Raw genomic sequence first — 15,318 nt, 5'->3', positions numbered from 1 at the left:
CTAGAGGGTATTATGCCTAATGAAGTAAGTTAGACAGAGAATGACAAATGTGGTATGTTATCATTTATACATGGAATCTAAACATGAAATGAATAAATATCAATATAACAAAACAGAAACAGACTCACAGTGTGGAAAACAAAGTGGTGGTTACCAGTGGGAAGTAGGAAGGGGAGTGCACGATAGGACAGAGGATTAAAAGGCACAAACAACAATGTATGACATAATTGTGCCACAGGGATAGATACATAACAAGGAATCTATTCAGTATTTAATAATAACTTTAAATGGAGTATTTAAAATCGCTCTTCTACACCTGTAATTAATGAGATATTGTATATCAACTCTGGTTTTGCTCTAAAAGGGAATCAGCTCTGAGCACAGGTTCTGCGGTGAGCTGAGACCCAGATCAATGTCCCCTTTCTTGACTCCCCAGGAAGAGTGAATTTACTCCCTTTGCTCTGCTCAGACACAGTCCTTATACACCTTTTATTGCCCATAGTCAAAGCACACTACTGTCCTTTGTCTGATTGTGGGTTCTATCCTTCTATGACTGAGCTCCTTGAGTTTGGCAGTGGGGGCGTCTAACTTGCCTTAGTGTCCCCATCCCCCCAGCACAGGGGCAGTTGCATCATTCACACCTCAGGAGTGAGTGATAGTGGCAGGCAGTCTTCCGTGATCCAGCAGGTGGTTCTCAGAGAGTGTGGCTCTTGACCTGTCTTGCCTGGGCATCTGATTTTATATGATTTTATTGTTGACTCTGTTGGATATGGATAGTCAGCTGGTCCCGATTGTAATTGTCTGTGTTTATCTTTCTCTACTCAGCGTCTTTGGGGCCTACAGCATGGATGTGATTACTAGCACATCATTTGGAGTGAATATTGATTCCCTTGGCAACCCACAAGATCCCTTTGTGGAGAATGCCAAGAAGCTCTTAAGATTTAATATCCTCGATCCATTTCTTCTCTCAGTAGGTGAGTGTCCTACTACATTTCTTTTTCTGTATTTCTTCCTCCGTCCCTTCTTCCCTCTTGTTCTTTCTTCCCCCCCTTCCTCCTTCCCTCCCTCCCTTCCTTCTTTTTCACAAGTTTATTGAGATATAATTGAATACATCAATTCACTGATTTAAAATATACAATAGAATGGTTTTTACAACCTAAGTGTCCACGGATGGATAAATGTAGAGGGAAAATGTAGTGTGTACACACACACACACACACACACACACACACACACACACACACACACACACACACACCAGAATACTATTCAGCCATGAAAAGGAAGGAAATCCTGCCATTTGCAGCAATGTGTCTGGACCTCAATGGAGGGTATTATGCTTAGTGAGATAAGTCAGACAGAGAAAGACAAACACATGTTGAATCAAAGGAAGAAATCCAAACACATAGAAAACAATGTCAGAGTTTTGGTTACCAAAGATAGGGTTTGGGAGATAGAATTGGATGATGGTGGTCAAAAGGTACAAATTTCAGTTATTACTTAAATCAATACTCCTGGTGTAATTTGCTTATAGCTATCCTGTTGTCTCAGCACCACTTATTGAAAAGACTGTTTTGTCTCCATTGAGTGGTCTTAGAAACATTTTCAGTGTTCAGTTGATCATAGGCATGTGGGCTTATTTCTGTACTCAAAACTCTGTTCCATGAATCTGTATATCCATCCTTAGGCCAGAACCACTTTGCCTTGATTAATGTAGCTTTATGGTAAGTCTTAAAATCAGGAAATGTGAGTCTTTATAACTTTTTTTTTTTTTCAGGAATGTTTCATCTTCTATGAGCCCCTTGCAATTTCATATAAATTTAATCTAAGATAGTTAATTTCTTCAAAGAGGTCAGCTAGAGTTCTGAAAGGAAATGCCTTGTATCAGTCAATTTGCCATCTCGACAATGTAAATGTTCTGATTCACGAACATGGCATGTTTTTTATTTACTTACATCTTTAATTTAGTTCAACGAGGTTTTGTGGTCTTCAGAGTGTAAATTTTACATCTTTTATTTTATTCCTACTTATTCTATTCTTTTTGATGTTATAAATGAAGTGTTTTTTCAATGTGACTTTCATATTATTTTTTTGCAATGTACAGAAATACAATTGATTTTGTATTTTGATCTTGTATCTTGAGACCTGGCTAAACTTGTTTATTAGTTCTAATAGGTTTTTAGTGACTTCCTTAGGATTCACTGTGTGCAAGATCATGTTATCTGATGATAGAATTTTAGTCTTCATTTCCTATATGGATATATTTTATTTAATTTTCTTGATTAATTCTTCTGGTTAGAATGTCAGGTACAGTTTTGAGAGAAGTGGTGAAAAGCCTTCCTTGTCCTATTCTTTTTTTAAATATAAATTTATTTATTTTAATTGGAGGTTAATTACTTTACAATATTGTATTGGTTTTGCCATATATCAACATGAATCTGCTAGTTTTGGGTAGAAGTGGTGAAAAAGGCTTCCTTGTCTTACACTTAATGTTAGAGAAACCATCCAGTTTTTCATATTAAGTATTAGTGTTAACTATGGGTTTACTTAAGTTGTTAACTATGGGTTTTTCATAGATTCCTTTTATCAAGTTGTTGAAAGACCCTTCTGTTCCTGTTTTCTGAGAGTTTTTTTAATCACAAGTATGTATTGGATTTTTGTCACATGCTTCTTATGCACATATTAGATAATTGTGCGGTCATTGTTTTTAACTCTGTTGAAAAGGCATATTATATAACCTTGCATTCCTGGGATAAAGTGTACTTATATATGAGTATACATCTTTGTATATATTAGTAGGTTCAGTTTGCTAGTATTTTCTTGAGGATTTGTGTACCCATGGTCGTAAGATACATTGATCTGTTGTTGTTTTTTTTCCTCTAGTATCTTACTCTGTTTCTCACACCAGGTTAATACTGATCCTGAAGAATGACTTTCAAAGTATTCTGTCATCTTCTATTTGTTAGATGAGTTAGTGAAAAATTGATATTAATTCTTTAAATATTTGAGTAGTATTCAGCATTGAAACCATCTGCACCTGAGCTTTTCATTGTCAAATTGTGGGTAGCTTCTTGATTATCAAATCAAACTTTGTATTTCTTATAGGTCTATTCACATTGTCTATTTCTTTTTGAGTAGTTTCTGTTTAATATTTTTTCCAATTAATTAATTAATTTTAATTGGAGGATAACTAGTTTACAATATTGTGAGGTTTTTGTCATCCATCAATATGAATCGGCCACAGGGATACATGTGTCCACCCCATACTGAATCCTCCTCCTACACCTCCCTGTACCCTATCTTTTTGTACACTCAGCTTTGGGTGCCTTGATTCATGTACCAAACATGCACTGGTCATCTGTTTTACATATGATAATGTACATGTTTCAGTGCTGTTCTCTCAAATCATCCCACCCTTGCCTTCTCCCACTGGGTCCTAAAGTCTCTTCTCTACATCTGCCTCCTTTGCCGACCTGCACGTAAAATTGTCGGTACCTTCTTTCTAAATTCCATATATATGCGTTAATATACAGTATTTTTCTTTCTCTTCATGACTTATTTCACTTTGTATAATAGGTTCCAGGATCATCCACCTCATTATAACTGACTCAAATGAATTTCTTTTTATAGTAAGTAATATTCCATTGTGTATATGTACCATAATTTCCTTATCCATTCTTCTGCCGATGGACATCTAGGTTACTTCCATGTCCCAGCTATTGTAAATAGTGCTGCCATGAACATTGGGGTAGTTCTTGTTTCTTTGGGTTGTATGCCAAGCAGTGGGATTGCTGGGTGGTATGGCAATTCTATTTTCAGTTTTAAAGGAATCTCCACACTGTTCTCCACAGTGGCTTAGACCAGTTTGCATTCCCACCAACAGTTTATGACAGTTTCCTTTTCTCCACACCCTCTCCAACTTTATTGTTTGTAGACTTTTTGATAATGGATATTCTGACTGGTGTAAGATGATACCTCATTGTGGTTTTGATTTACAGTTCTCTAATAATGAGTGAAGTTCAACATCCTTTCATGTTTTATTAGCCATCTGTATGTCTTCTTTGGAGAAGTGTCTGTTTAGGTCTTTTGCCCAGTTTTTGATTGGGTTCTTCATTTTTCTGATGTTGAGCTGCATGAGCTGCTTGTATATTTTGGAGATTAATTATTTGTCAGTTGCTTCATTTGTTTTTATTATATTCTCCCATTCTGAGGGCTGTCTTTTCACCTTCATTATAGTTTCCTTCATTTGCAAAAGTTTTTAAGTTTAATTAAGTTCCATTTGTTAATTTTTGGTTTTATTTCCATTACTCTTGGAGGCCAGTCATAGAGGATCTTGGAGTGATTTATGTCAGAGAGTGTTCTGTCTTTGTTTTCCTCTACTTATAGTTTCTGGTCTTTTATTTAGGCCTTTCATACATTTTTAGTTTATTTTTGTGTATGGTGTTAGAAAGTGTTCTAGTTTCATTCTTTTACACATAGTGAACCAGTTTTCCCACCACCAGTTGTTGAAGAGACTGTCTTTTATCCATGATATATTTTTGCCTCCTTTGTCAAAGATAAGTTGTCCATGCTGCTGCTGCTGCTGCTAAGTCGCTTCAGTCGTGTCTGACTCTGTGTGACCCCATAGATGGCAGCCCACCAGGCTCCGCCGTCCCTGGGATTCTCCAGGCAAGAACACTGGAGTGGGTTGCCATTTCCTTCTCCAATGCATGAAAGTGAAAGTGAAAGTGAAGTCACTCAGTCGTGTCCGACTCTTCACGACCCCATGGACTGTAGCCTACCAGACTCCTCCATCCATGGGGTTTTCCAGGCAAGAGTACTGGAGTGGGGTGCCATTGCCTTCTCCTAAGTTGTTCATAGGTGCATGGATAAGTTGTCCATAGGTGCATGGATATATCTCTGGACTTTCTAATTTGTTCCATTGATCTACATTGATTTCTATCTTTGTGTCAGTATCATACTGTCTTGATGACTGTAGCTTTGTAGTATAGTCTTCTCTGGTGGCTTAGACAAGGACTCTGCATACAATGCAGGAGACCTGGGTTCAGTTCCTGGGTTGGGAAGATCCCATGGTGAAAGAAATGGCTACCCACTCCAGTATTCTTGCCTGGAGAATCCCATGGACAGAGAAGCCTAGCAAAACTATATACCATGGGGCCACAAAAAGTCAGACAGGACTGAGCAACTAATACTCTCACCTTCTTTCAGTATAGTCTGAAGTCAGGAAGGTTGATTCCTTCAGTTCCATTCTTCTTTCTCAAGATTGCTTTGAAAGCGTTTCCTTTAAAATCAGGAGCAAGACAAGGGTCTCTACTTTCACCACTACTATTCAACACAGTTTTGGAAGTCCTAGCTGCAGCAATCAGAGAAGAAAAAGAAATAAAAGGAATCCAGATTGGAAAAGAAGAAGTAAAATTCACACTGTTTGCAGAAGACATAATCCTCGACATACAAAACCCTAAAGATGCCACCAGAAATTAATATAGTAAAGTCTCAGGATATAAAATTAATTCGCAGAAATCCCTTGCATTCCTATATACTAACAATGAAAAATCAGAAAGGGAAATTAAGGAAACAATCCTATTCACCTTGAAACGAAAAGAATAAAATAGTTAGGAATAAATTTACCTAAAGCAACAAAAGTCCTGTATACAGAAAACTATAAAACACTGATGATGTTGAAAAGATGCTCAACATCACTCATTATCAGAGAAATGCAAATCAAAACCACAATGAGGTACTATTTCACGGCAGTCAGAATGGCTGCTATCCAAAAGTCTACAAGCAATAAATGCTGGAGAGGGTGTGGAGAAAAGGGAACCCTCTTACACTGTTGGTGGGAATGCAAACTAGTACAGCCACTATGGAGAACAGCGTGGAGATTCCTTAAAAAAACTGGAAATAGAACTGCCATACGACCCAGCAATCCCACTTCTGGGCATACACACCGAGGAAATCAGAAGTGAAAGAGACATCTGTACCCCAATGTTCATCACAGCACTGTTTACAATAGCCAAGACGTGGAAGCAACCTAGATGTCCATCATCAGATGAATGGATAAGAAAGCTGTGGTACATATACACAATGGAGAATTACTCAGCCATTAAAAAGAATACATTTGAGTCAGTTCTAATGAGGTGGATGAAAATAGAGCCTATTATACAGAGTGAAGTAAGCCAGAAAGAAAAACACCAATACAGTATACTAATGCATATATATGGAATTTAGAAAGATGGTAACAATAACCCTGTATGCGAGACAGCAAAAGAGACACAGATGTATAGAACAGTCTTTTGGACTCTGTGGGAGAGGGCAAGGGTGGGATGATTTGGGAGAATGGCACTGAAACATGTATATTATCATATGTGAAACGAATCACCAGTCCAGGTTCAATGCATGATACAGGATGCTCGGGGCTGGTGCGCTAGGATGACCCAGAGGGATGGGATGGGGAGGGAGGTGAGAAGGGGGGTTCAGGATGGGGAACACATGTACACCCATGGCAGATTCATGTCAATGTATGGCAAAACAATGCAATGTTGTAATTAGCCTCCAATTAAAATAAAATAAATTTATATAAAAAAAACTAAAATCAGAGTCAGCTAAAGTAAAGAAAAAATTTAAAAAACAGTGATGAAAGAAATCAAAGATGACACAAATAGAGGGAGAAATATACTATGTTCTTGAATTATAAGAATCTGTATAGTAAAAATGAGTATACTACCCAAAGAATGCTCAAACTATTGCACAACTGCACTCATCTCACATGCTAGTAAAGTAATGCTCAAAATTCTCCAAGCCAGGCTTCAGCAATACGGGAACCATGAACTTCCTGATGTTCAAGCTGGTTTTAGAAAAGGCAGAGGAACCAGAGATCAAATTGCCAACATCCGCTGGATCATGGAAAAAGCAAGAGAGTTCCAGAAAACATCTATTTCTGCTTTATTGACTATGCCAAAGCCTTTGACTGTGTGGATCACAATAAACTGTGGAATTTTCTGCAAGAGGTGGGAATAACAGACCACCTGACCTGCCTCTTGAGAAACCTATATGCAGGTCAGGAAGCAACAGTTAGAACTGGACATGGAACAACAGACTGGTTCCAAATAGGAAAAGGAGTACGTCAAGGCTGTATATTGTCACCCTGCTTATTTAACTTATATGCAGGGTACATCATGAGAAACACTGGACTGGAAGAAACACAAGCTGGAATCAAGATTGCCGGGACATACCACCTTTATGGCAGAAAGTGAAGAGGAACTAAAAAGCCTCTTGATGAAAGTGAAAGAGGAGAGTGAAAAAGTTGGCTTAAAGCTCAACATTCAGAAAACGAAGATCATGGCATCTGGTCCTATCACTTCATGGGAAATAGATGGGGAAACAGTGGAAAGAGTGTCAAACTTTATTTTTGGGGGCCCCAAAATCACTGCAGATGGTGGTTGCAGGCCTGAAATTAAAAGATTAAAAGGTTTCTCAAGAGGCAGATCAGGTGGTCTGTTATTCCCATCTCCTGAAGAAAATTCCACAGTTTATTGTGATCCACACAGTCAAAGGCTTTGGCATAGTCAATAAAGCAGAAATAGATGTTTTTCTGGAACTCTCTCGCTTTTTTCATGATCCAGTGGATGTTGGCAATTTGATCTCTGGTTCCTCTGCCTTTTCTAAAACCAGCCTGAACATCAGGAAGTTCATGGTTCCCGTATTGCTGAAGCCTGGCTTGGAGAATTTTGAGCATTACTTTACCAGCGTGTGAGATGAGTGCAATTGTGAGGTATTTTGAGCATTCTTTGGCATTGCCTTTTTTTGGGATTGGAATGAAAACTGACCTTTTCCAGTCCTGTGGCCACTGCTGAGTTTTCCAAATTTGCTTATTGTCTCTATTTCATTAGTTTCTGCTCTTGTCTTTATTACTTTCTTCTTTCATCTAGATTTAGGTTGAATTTGCTCTTCTTTTTTCAGTGAGTTAGGGTGGAAAGTTAGGTTCATGACTTGAGATCTTTGTTCTTTTTAAAATGTAGACATTTATAGCTTTAAACTTTTCCATGAGCAATGTTTTTCCTATATTCCATTCATTTTCATAAGTAATAGTTTCATCTTTCTTTATTTCAAAGTAATTCCTGGTTTCATTTTTTATATAGTATACAGCTCATTGGTTATTTAGGAGTATATTAATTTCCATTATTTGTGAATTTCCCAATTTTTGTTATTGATTTTTAATTTAATTCCATTATGGCTGAAAGACACATACTGTTTTATTTCTATTCTGAATTGTTATCTTGAATTGTTGTTTGAATGAAATGGTTAATTAGAGTAGCAGATTATTGTGGTTTATCCAAAGAGACTCTAATCAAATAGATAAAAAAACTACCAATTTAAGCAATATAATTCTATTTCCTTGATCATTCCAAAAGGCAGAAGGGACTACTGATTTCACTAGTATAGTGAAGGCCCCATAAGTGGACTTGGCCTTGCTCAGTCACTGGCTTGGAAGTCTGAGCAAAGGTCACAATGGGAGTGATTCTGATCTTTCTCTGATAGATAGAGCAAATTATACTTGCTGTGTAAATTTTGATTTTTTTACTATGCTTTTCTTTTATGTTTTCTCTTCAGCACTCTTTCCATCCCTTATCCCAGTCTTTGAAGTATTAAATATCAGCATGTTTCCAAAAAGTGCTGTGGATTTTTTGGCAACATCCGTAAAAAAGATAAAAGAAAGTCGCCTCAAAGATATTCAAAAGGTAAAATCTGGTGGTGGTTACATGAGGGTGTTCACTTTTTGAAAATTTATTTACCTCCACACATATGATTTGTGTACTTCTCTGCAGTTTTAAAAAGATAGGTAGAGAAGTATAGATTTTAGAACTGGGGAGTTATTAATATATTATTGTGGAGTGATGAGGAAGGTGGAGGTTGGGGAAGAAATAAGAACATGAGCCAGAGAGTGTTGTTTAAATTTAATTATATGCATGCATATTAGTATGTCATTGCATGAATATTGTTGAGATAAAAGTTTTACCACTTACATTCAATAAACTGTTGAAGGATAAGAATTAAAAATGACTTTACTGATATTGTAATTTCCCCAGTGTTACACTGGTAAAGAATCCACTTTGATTCCAAGACTCCTATTTTATAGATTGTGCAATGGAAAGCGCCATCAGTCAGTTGGTGGAGTGACTTCTGTGTTAAATTGCAGCCCTCTCCTAGTCTGGCATGGGCAGGGGTTTTCTCTGGGCTGTGAGGCTGCAAGCTGTTTAACCCACCTTTGCCTCCATGAGGCCTGAGACACAAGCTTGTCTGCAGGTCAGGGGAACAGAGGGTTCTGTACCTAGGATGTCACTGAAAAGGATCAAGGCCTTGAAGATGCTTCTATAACAGCTGCCAATATACTTTGCACCTGTGAGGGGATTGATTTGTGTGGTAATTCATTAGGAATTAAAATTGGAAGGAAAAGAAGGATCCAAGTTATGGACTTTCTCCTGAACAAACAGGTGTGACAGGAGAGACAGCAGGCAACTCTTTGGCAAGGACGCTATTTCAAAAGCCAGAGAAACCAAAGATCAGAGAGAGTGAGGACCAGAAAGCACTGACATGATGGCGGGTTTCTCTCTGGGAAACGTCATATTCTCCAAGGTCTGTAGGTGAATAGTAGTTCACTGAAGACTCAGGCAATACTAGTCAGACTTCTGCTCTATAAGGGGCCATACTCTCAGGAAAGAGGTTAAATACTGCACTCCTGATTTGTCTATGACTTCACAAGTAACTTTCTTTTATAGAAATTTCTTTCTGCTTACAGCCACGTGTGGATTTTCTTCAGCTGATGATTAACTCCCAGAATTTCAAAGAAACAGACAATCATAAAGGTAATCAAGGAGAGCTTCAGAGGGGCCATAGTGGGGAGATGCAGAGGTAGGGGGCAGTTCTGAAAATGTGCAGGAAGTTTTCCAGGCAGATGGGAATTTAGGCCAAATTGAAGAAGGACACTTGTGCAGAAAGAAAGAGTAGACCGTGGCATTTCCCAGAAGTTTGCAGGCACAACTTTGTTCAGAGCTTGAAGGGCAAGTATAACAAGGATGTCATGCCCAAAAGTCAGTTATGGTGTGGATCACTTCAGCTGAACCTCTGGGGAGCTTAGTTCCAATATCAATTCTCAGGCTCCTCCAGACCCACCAGGTCAGAACCTCTGTCTGAATATTTGCATCAAGGCTTTATCCCTTCATTCATCAGGGGGCACATTGCCCCAGTGTTGGTGACCTTAACTGGGAACACTTTTAAACTTGTTTTCACCAGCTTACTCTACTGTAAAGTATTATTTTTTCCCCTTTGTTGTTAACACGTAATTTCTGGGAGAAGACTTTGAGACTGTAAATATTCTATTCCTCTTCAAGTTGTCACCCACTGGACATTCATGGATGGCACCCATTCGTGGATGGCTTTTGACCGAAACCATTGTTACTATGATGATTAAAACATGCCTTTCTAAACCCATCATTCTTCTGTATTTATGAGCTGATGTTGTTTCATAGGGAGAGCTCTCCATTCTCCCGCAATCATTTATTTGTTTATGTTAGTATATCTCATGAATAGCTAACTTACTCTCTCACATCACTCTTCATTGTGATTACAAATTTGCTCAGGTTTGTCCACTGGAGCCCTTTCAAGTGGGCTCCTATATACATACTACTTTTTTCTCCTGAAAAATGTTTTCAATAGGCCATTTTATTTTGGCAGAAATTAAAAAAATCTTAGTTGAAGAGTACAGAGTTTCCCAATATTCATTCTGCCCCCACCTACATATAGCCTTCCTCAATATCTGAAGCCCATACTGGAGTGATACACTTGTTATAATCAATGAACCTACACTGATACATTATTATCACCCAAAGACAATAGTTCACACCTGGATCCAATCTTGATATTGTACATTCTATGGGTCTTGATAAATGTATGATGATGTGTGTCCACCACTGTGGTATACAGAGTATCCTGTATCCTTTTCATTTATCATTTTCCAAGAACTTCTTCACTTCCTAATGCAAGGCATTCCAGCTTTCTCTTCTATTTCCCCTGGAATCAGCCATTTCTTTAAGAAGTTCTGGTTCCATTTAGTGAGAAATGGTATTTAGAACCCAAAATTTGGATTCTCGAAATGCTCATTGCTACTAGGGTTTCTTTGCTTCTAGATCATCGGTGGACAACTTTCAGAACATCATCTATTTTTTACCCAGGTGTAAAAATAAAAAAGATTTCTATATCTACCTCAAATCACTGATATAAACATGTTCTCTCTCTCTCAAACAAAAAGACCCTGGTGTGTTTTAATTCCATGACATGAATACTCATATATGATTAATTTGAAGCTACCAATGGATTGATGATAACCTCACAAAATTTGTGATAACTTGTGATAACCTCACAAAATTATTAATTTTATAAAATTGGTTCTTGAAAGCAGGGATAAACTGACTCCAGCCCATTCTCAATATGTCTATTCCTGTATGTACACCTACTTATATCTACCTATTATTATCATTTATCATTTTTCCAAGTACATAGTTCAGTACAACGTTCTGTGATGAAGGATATATTCTACATCTGCTCTGTTCAATATAGTAATCACTAGACATAAGTTTCTGTTGAGGATTTGATATGAGACTGAGTGAGTGAATGTGAAGTCACTCAGTTGTGTCCTACTCTTTGCAACCCATGGACTGTAGCCTACCAGGCTCCTCTGTCCGTGGGATTTTCCAGGCAAGAATACTGGATTGGGTTGCCATTTCCTTCTCTAGGAGATCCTTCCAACCTGGGGATGGAACCTGGGTCTCCTGCATTGTAGGCAAACGCTTTACTATCTGAGCCACCAGGGAAGTCCAGTGACATGTGACTAGCACTACTGTAACCTAAATGATAAGTTGTATTTAATTTTAATCAATTAAAACTTGAAGACTCATATGTTAGACAGCACAACTCTAAACTTTGAGTATTTTGTGGTTTATGCCAACTGGAGAATGAATTTGATGGTTGAATTTATCCATGATAACATCACACATAACATCATTGGGGAACTAGAACTGTCTAAATCTTTATTACACTCATTTTATTGTTAGTCAGTTGGTTGGGGCAGGTACCACATTGAGCTGAGTGCTCTAAGTAACAAAGGTCCTACTTCAGTCCCATCAAATAGCTGAGAGCCTGAGCATGTTTGGTCTCTCGGGAGAAAATAAAAATGGGGACCAGTGTATAATCACAGGGCTGTTTGATAAGAATAAAGAAGAGCAGAAAGAGGGGGTGTATACTGAGAGGATGACCTTCAGGCTGGAGTTGAATCAGCATTGCTAATTCTACTCCCTGGACCTAATTTTTCTGTATTTCACACTGGCCTATGTCCTTATAGGCACACATTCTTTCTTCTGCTATTTTAACGCCACTGATTAGACTAGGATCATCACAACTCTTTAAGCTTTTTGTTGATTTCTGTAGCTTCTATACATATCTTGATCATCCTCTTGAAGGCTTGTGCCCCAGGTCTTGTATTACCTGATGATTCTCAAGGGCATAATCCATACTTCTCAGGCTACATTGTGTTCATACATCTCCACATCTCATGATTGGAGTTCATATGTTGTTTCCATAGTTCTGAATTTGTATTAGGCTTCTGGATCCTGCTCATGCTGCTGGTCCATGGACCACTCTGTGAGTACCAAGAGTTTAACTGTAGCCCAGTATTGTACTCTCATGTTCCTGGAAATGTTTTGATAAAATATAATTCAATTTCCCCTATCATATAGCCTTAGTATCATAAATCTCTTAAATCAAGCTGCACCTTAACTAGAATAATTTAAAGTATTCTAGAAGGCCAAAAGTCCTCTCTACACATCTGTGTCTCTTTTGCTGTCTTGCATACAGGGTCATCATTACCATCTTTCTAAATTCCATATATATGTGTTAGTATATTGTATTGGTGTTTTTCTTTCTGGCTTATTTCACTCTGTATAATCGGCTCCAGTTTCATCCATCTTGTTAGAACTGATTCAAATATATTCTTTTTAATAGCTGAGTAATACTGCATTGTGTATATGTACCACAGCTTTCTTATCCATTCATCTGCTGATGGACATCTAGGTTGTTTCCATATCCTTCCTATTATAAACAGTGCTGAGATGAACATTGGGGTACACATGTCTCTTTCTATTCTGGTTTCCTCGGTGTGTATGCCCAGCAGTGGGATTGCTGGATCATAAGGCAGTTCTACCTGCAATTTTTAAAGGAATCTCCATACTGTTCTCATAGTGGCTGTACTAGTTTGCATTTCCACCAGCAGTGTAGGAGGGTTCCCTTTTCTCCACACCCTCTCCAGCATTTATTGCTAATAGACTTTTGGATCGCAGCCATTCTGACTGGTGTGAAGTGGTACCTCATTGTGGTCTTGATTTACATTTCTCTAATAATGAGTGACGTTGAGCATCTTTTCATGTGTTTGTTAGCCATCCGTATGTCTTCTTTGGAGAAATGTCTATTTAGTTCTTTGGCCCATTTTTTGATTGGGTCATTTATTTTTCTGGAGTTGAGCTGCATAAGTTGCTTGTATATTTTTGAGATTAGTTGTTTGTCAGTTGCTTCATTTGCTATTATTTTCTCCCATTCCGAAGGCTGTCTTTTCACCTTGCTTATATTTTCCTTTGTTGTGCAGAAGCTTTTAATTAAGATGGTAATGATGACCCTGTATGCAAGACAGCAAAAGAGACACAGATGTGTAGAGTGGACTTTTGGACTCTGAGGGAGAGGGAGAGGGTGTGATGATTTGGGAGAATGGCATTGAAACATGTATACTATCATGTAAAAAACGAATCTATGTTCGATGCAGGATACAGGATGCTTGGGGCTGGTGCATGGGGATGATCCAGAGGGATAATGTGGGATGGGAGGTGGGAGGGGGGTTCATGTTTGGGAGCTCATGTACACCCGTGGCGGATTCATGTCAATGTATGCCAAAACCAACACAGTATTGTAAAGTAAAATAAAGTGAAAATAAAAATTAAAAAAATTAATAAATAAAAATAAAAGCAAAAAAATAAAGTTCTTATACATCAATTGATATTCAAGTTCTTCATGACTTAAAAAAACCTATAACATTCATTCTCTGTGTATGAGCTATTAAGTGACAGTCACCTTAAGACTAGCTTTCTTTTCTTTAAAAAAAAAAAAGGATGTAAAAGACACTAAGAATGAAACTTGCATGACCACCTTTGATTAAGAAACACTGTCTTGATGGGGAACACGTGTATACCTGTGGTGGATTCATGTTGATGTATGGCAAAACCAATACAATATTGTAAAGTAATTAACCTCCAATTAAAATAAATAAATTTATATTAAAAAAATAAAATATTCTAGAAGGGAATGCTGCTCCATTTTACTTAGAGCTAAAGTTCTTTTACAGCTCTCTGAGGGACACGCCGATAACACTGTAAATGTTAGAAGTGCTATCTCTTGAAATACCCAGCTGTGTTGGTGGGGGTGTGGAATTGCCAGGAACAGAGGGCCAAGAATAGTATAGACCCGGGAAAAGCTCAATTAAGACAGTTCTTGGCTTTTTCTCGACTCTGTGAGGCAGACACAGAGTAGAAATCACTCTCAGTTTGAGTCTAAATTACTTTTACTTGATCTCCCCTAAGGGTTTGGGAGTTTCACTGGAATGTCTCATCATCTAAACTGTGATTTTTACATTGCCATGCTTTACCTAAAATGTCTTGACTTTCTTTTTAGCGCTCTCTGACCAAGAACTCATGGCCCAAAGTATTAGCTTTATTTTTGGCGGCTATGAGACCACTAGCAGTATTCTTTCCTTCATTATATATGAACTGGCCACTCACCCTGAGGTCCAGCAGAAGCTGCAGGAGGAGATTGACGCGACTTTCCCCAATAAGGTGGGTGATGATACCTGGAGAGAGAGGGGGAGGGTGAAGCCTTCGCATGATTGTCTTCTCTCCACTTCTCAGGAGGTTTTGCCCAAAGCATAAGCACCAAATCATTTACCTCCATTCCCAGGTGGTGCAGTGGAAAAGAATCCAAACTAACAGCAAGCACTTATTTCTCTGGCGTCTGCATTTGTTGTTGTTCTGTCGCTAAGTCATTTTGGAATATTTGCGACTCCATGGACTATAGCACACCAGGCCTCCCTGTCCCTCACTATCTCCTAGAGCTTGCCCAAGTTCACGGTGTCTGCATATTTATCTATTGATATTGGCTGGACTTGCTGTGATCTGGGTGTTGACTGATCTAGGCTGGCCTTAGATAAGCGGCTGGACAGACTCAACT

The 15,318-nt window shown here is 38.3% G+C and overlaps 1 protein-coding gene across 4 annotated transcripts in view; it reads left to right on the top strand.

The window, feature by feature from the left end:
• The window catches only part of LOC114108597 (cytochrome P450 3A24-like), a 39,905-nt gene that overhangs the window by 17,424 nt on the left and 7,163 nt on the right, over nucleotides 1–15,318 (top strand). For all 4 annotated transcript variants that reach the window (XM_004021288.5, XM_042240253.1, XM_042240252.1 and 1 more), the window contains 4 exons: nucleotides 826–974; nucleotides 8,611–8,738; nucleotides 9,797–9,863; nucleotides 14,767–14,927. In XM_004021288.5, coding sequence (XP_004021337.4) covers nucleotides 826–974; nucleotides 8,611–8,738; nucleotides 9,797–9,863; nucleotides 14,767–14,927 — 505 coding nt within the window. The remainder of the gene's footprint in view (nucleotides 1–825; nucleotides 975–8,610; nucleotides 8,739–9,796; nucleotides 9,864–14,766; nucleotides 14,928–15,318) is intronic.

The sequence above is a fragment of the Ovis aries genome, chromosome 24 (assembly GCF_016772045.2).
Source record: "Ovis aries strain OAR_USU_Benz2616 breed Rambouillet chromosome 24, ARS-UI_Ramb_v3.0, whole genome shotgun sequence".
In the NCBI taxonomy this organism is placed as follows: Eukaryota; Metazoa; Chordata; class Mammalia; order Artiodactyla; family Bovidae; genus Ovis; species Ovis aries.
This window is presented reverse-complemented; position numbering and strand designations above follow the sequence as displayed.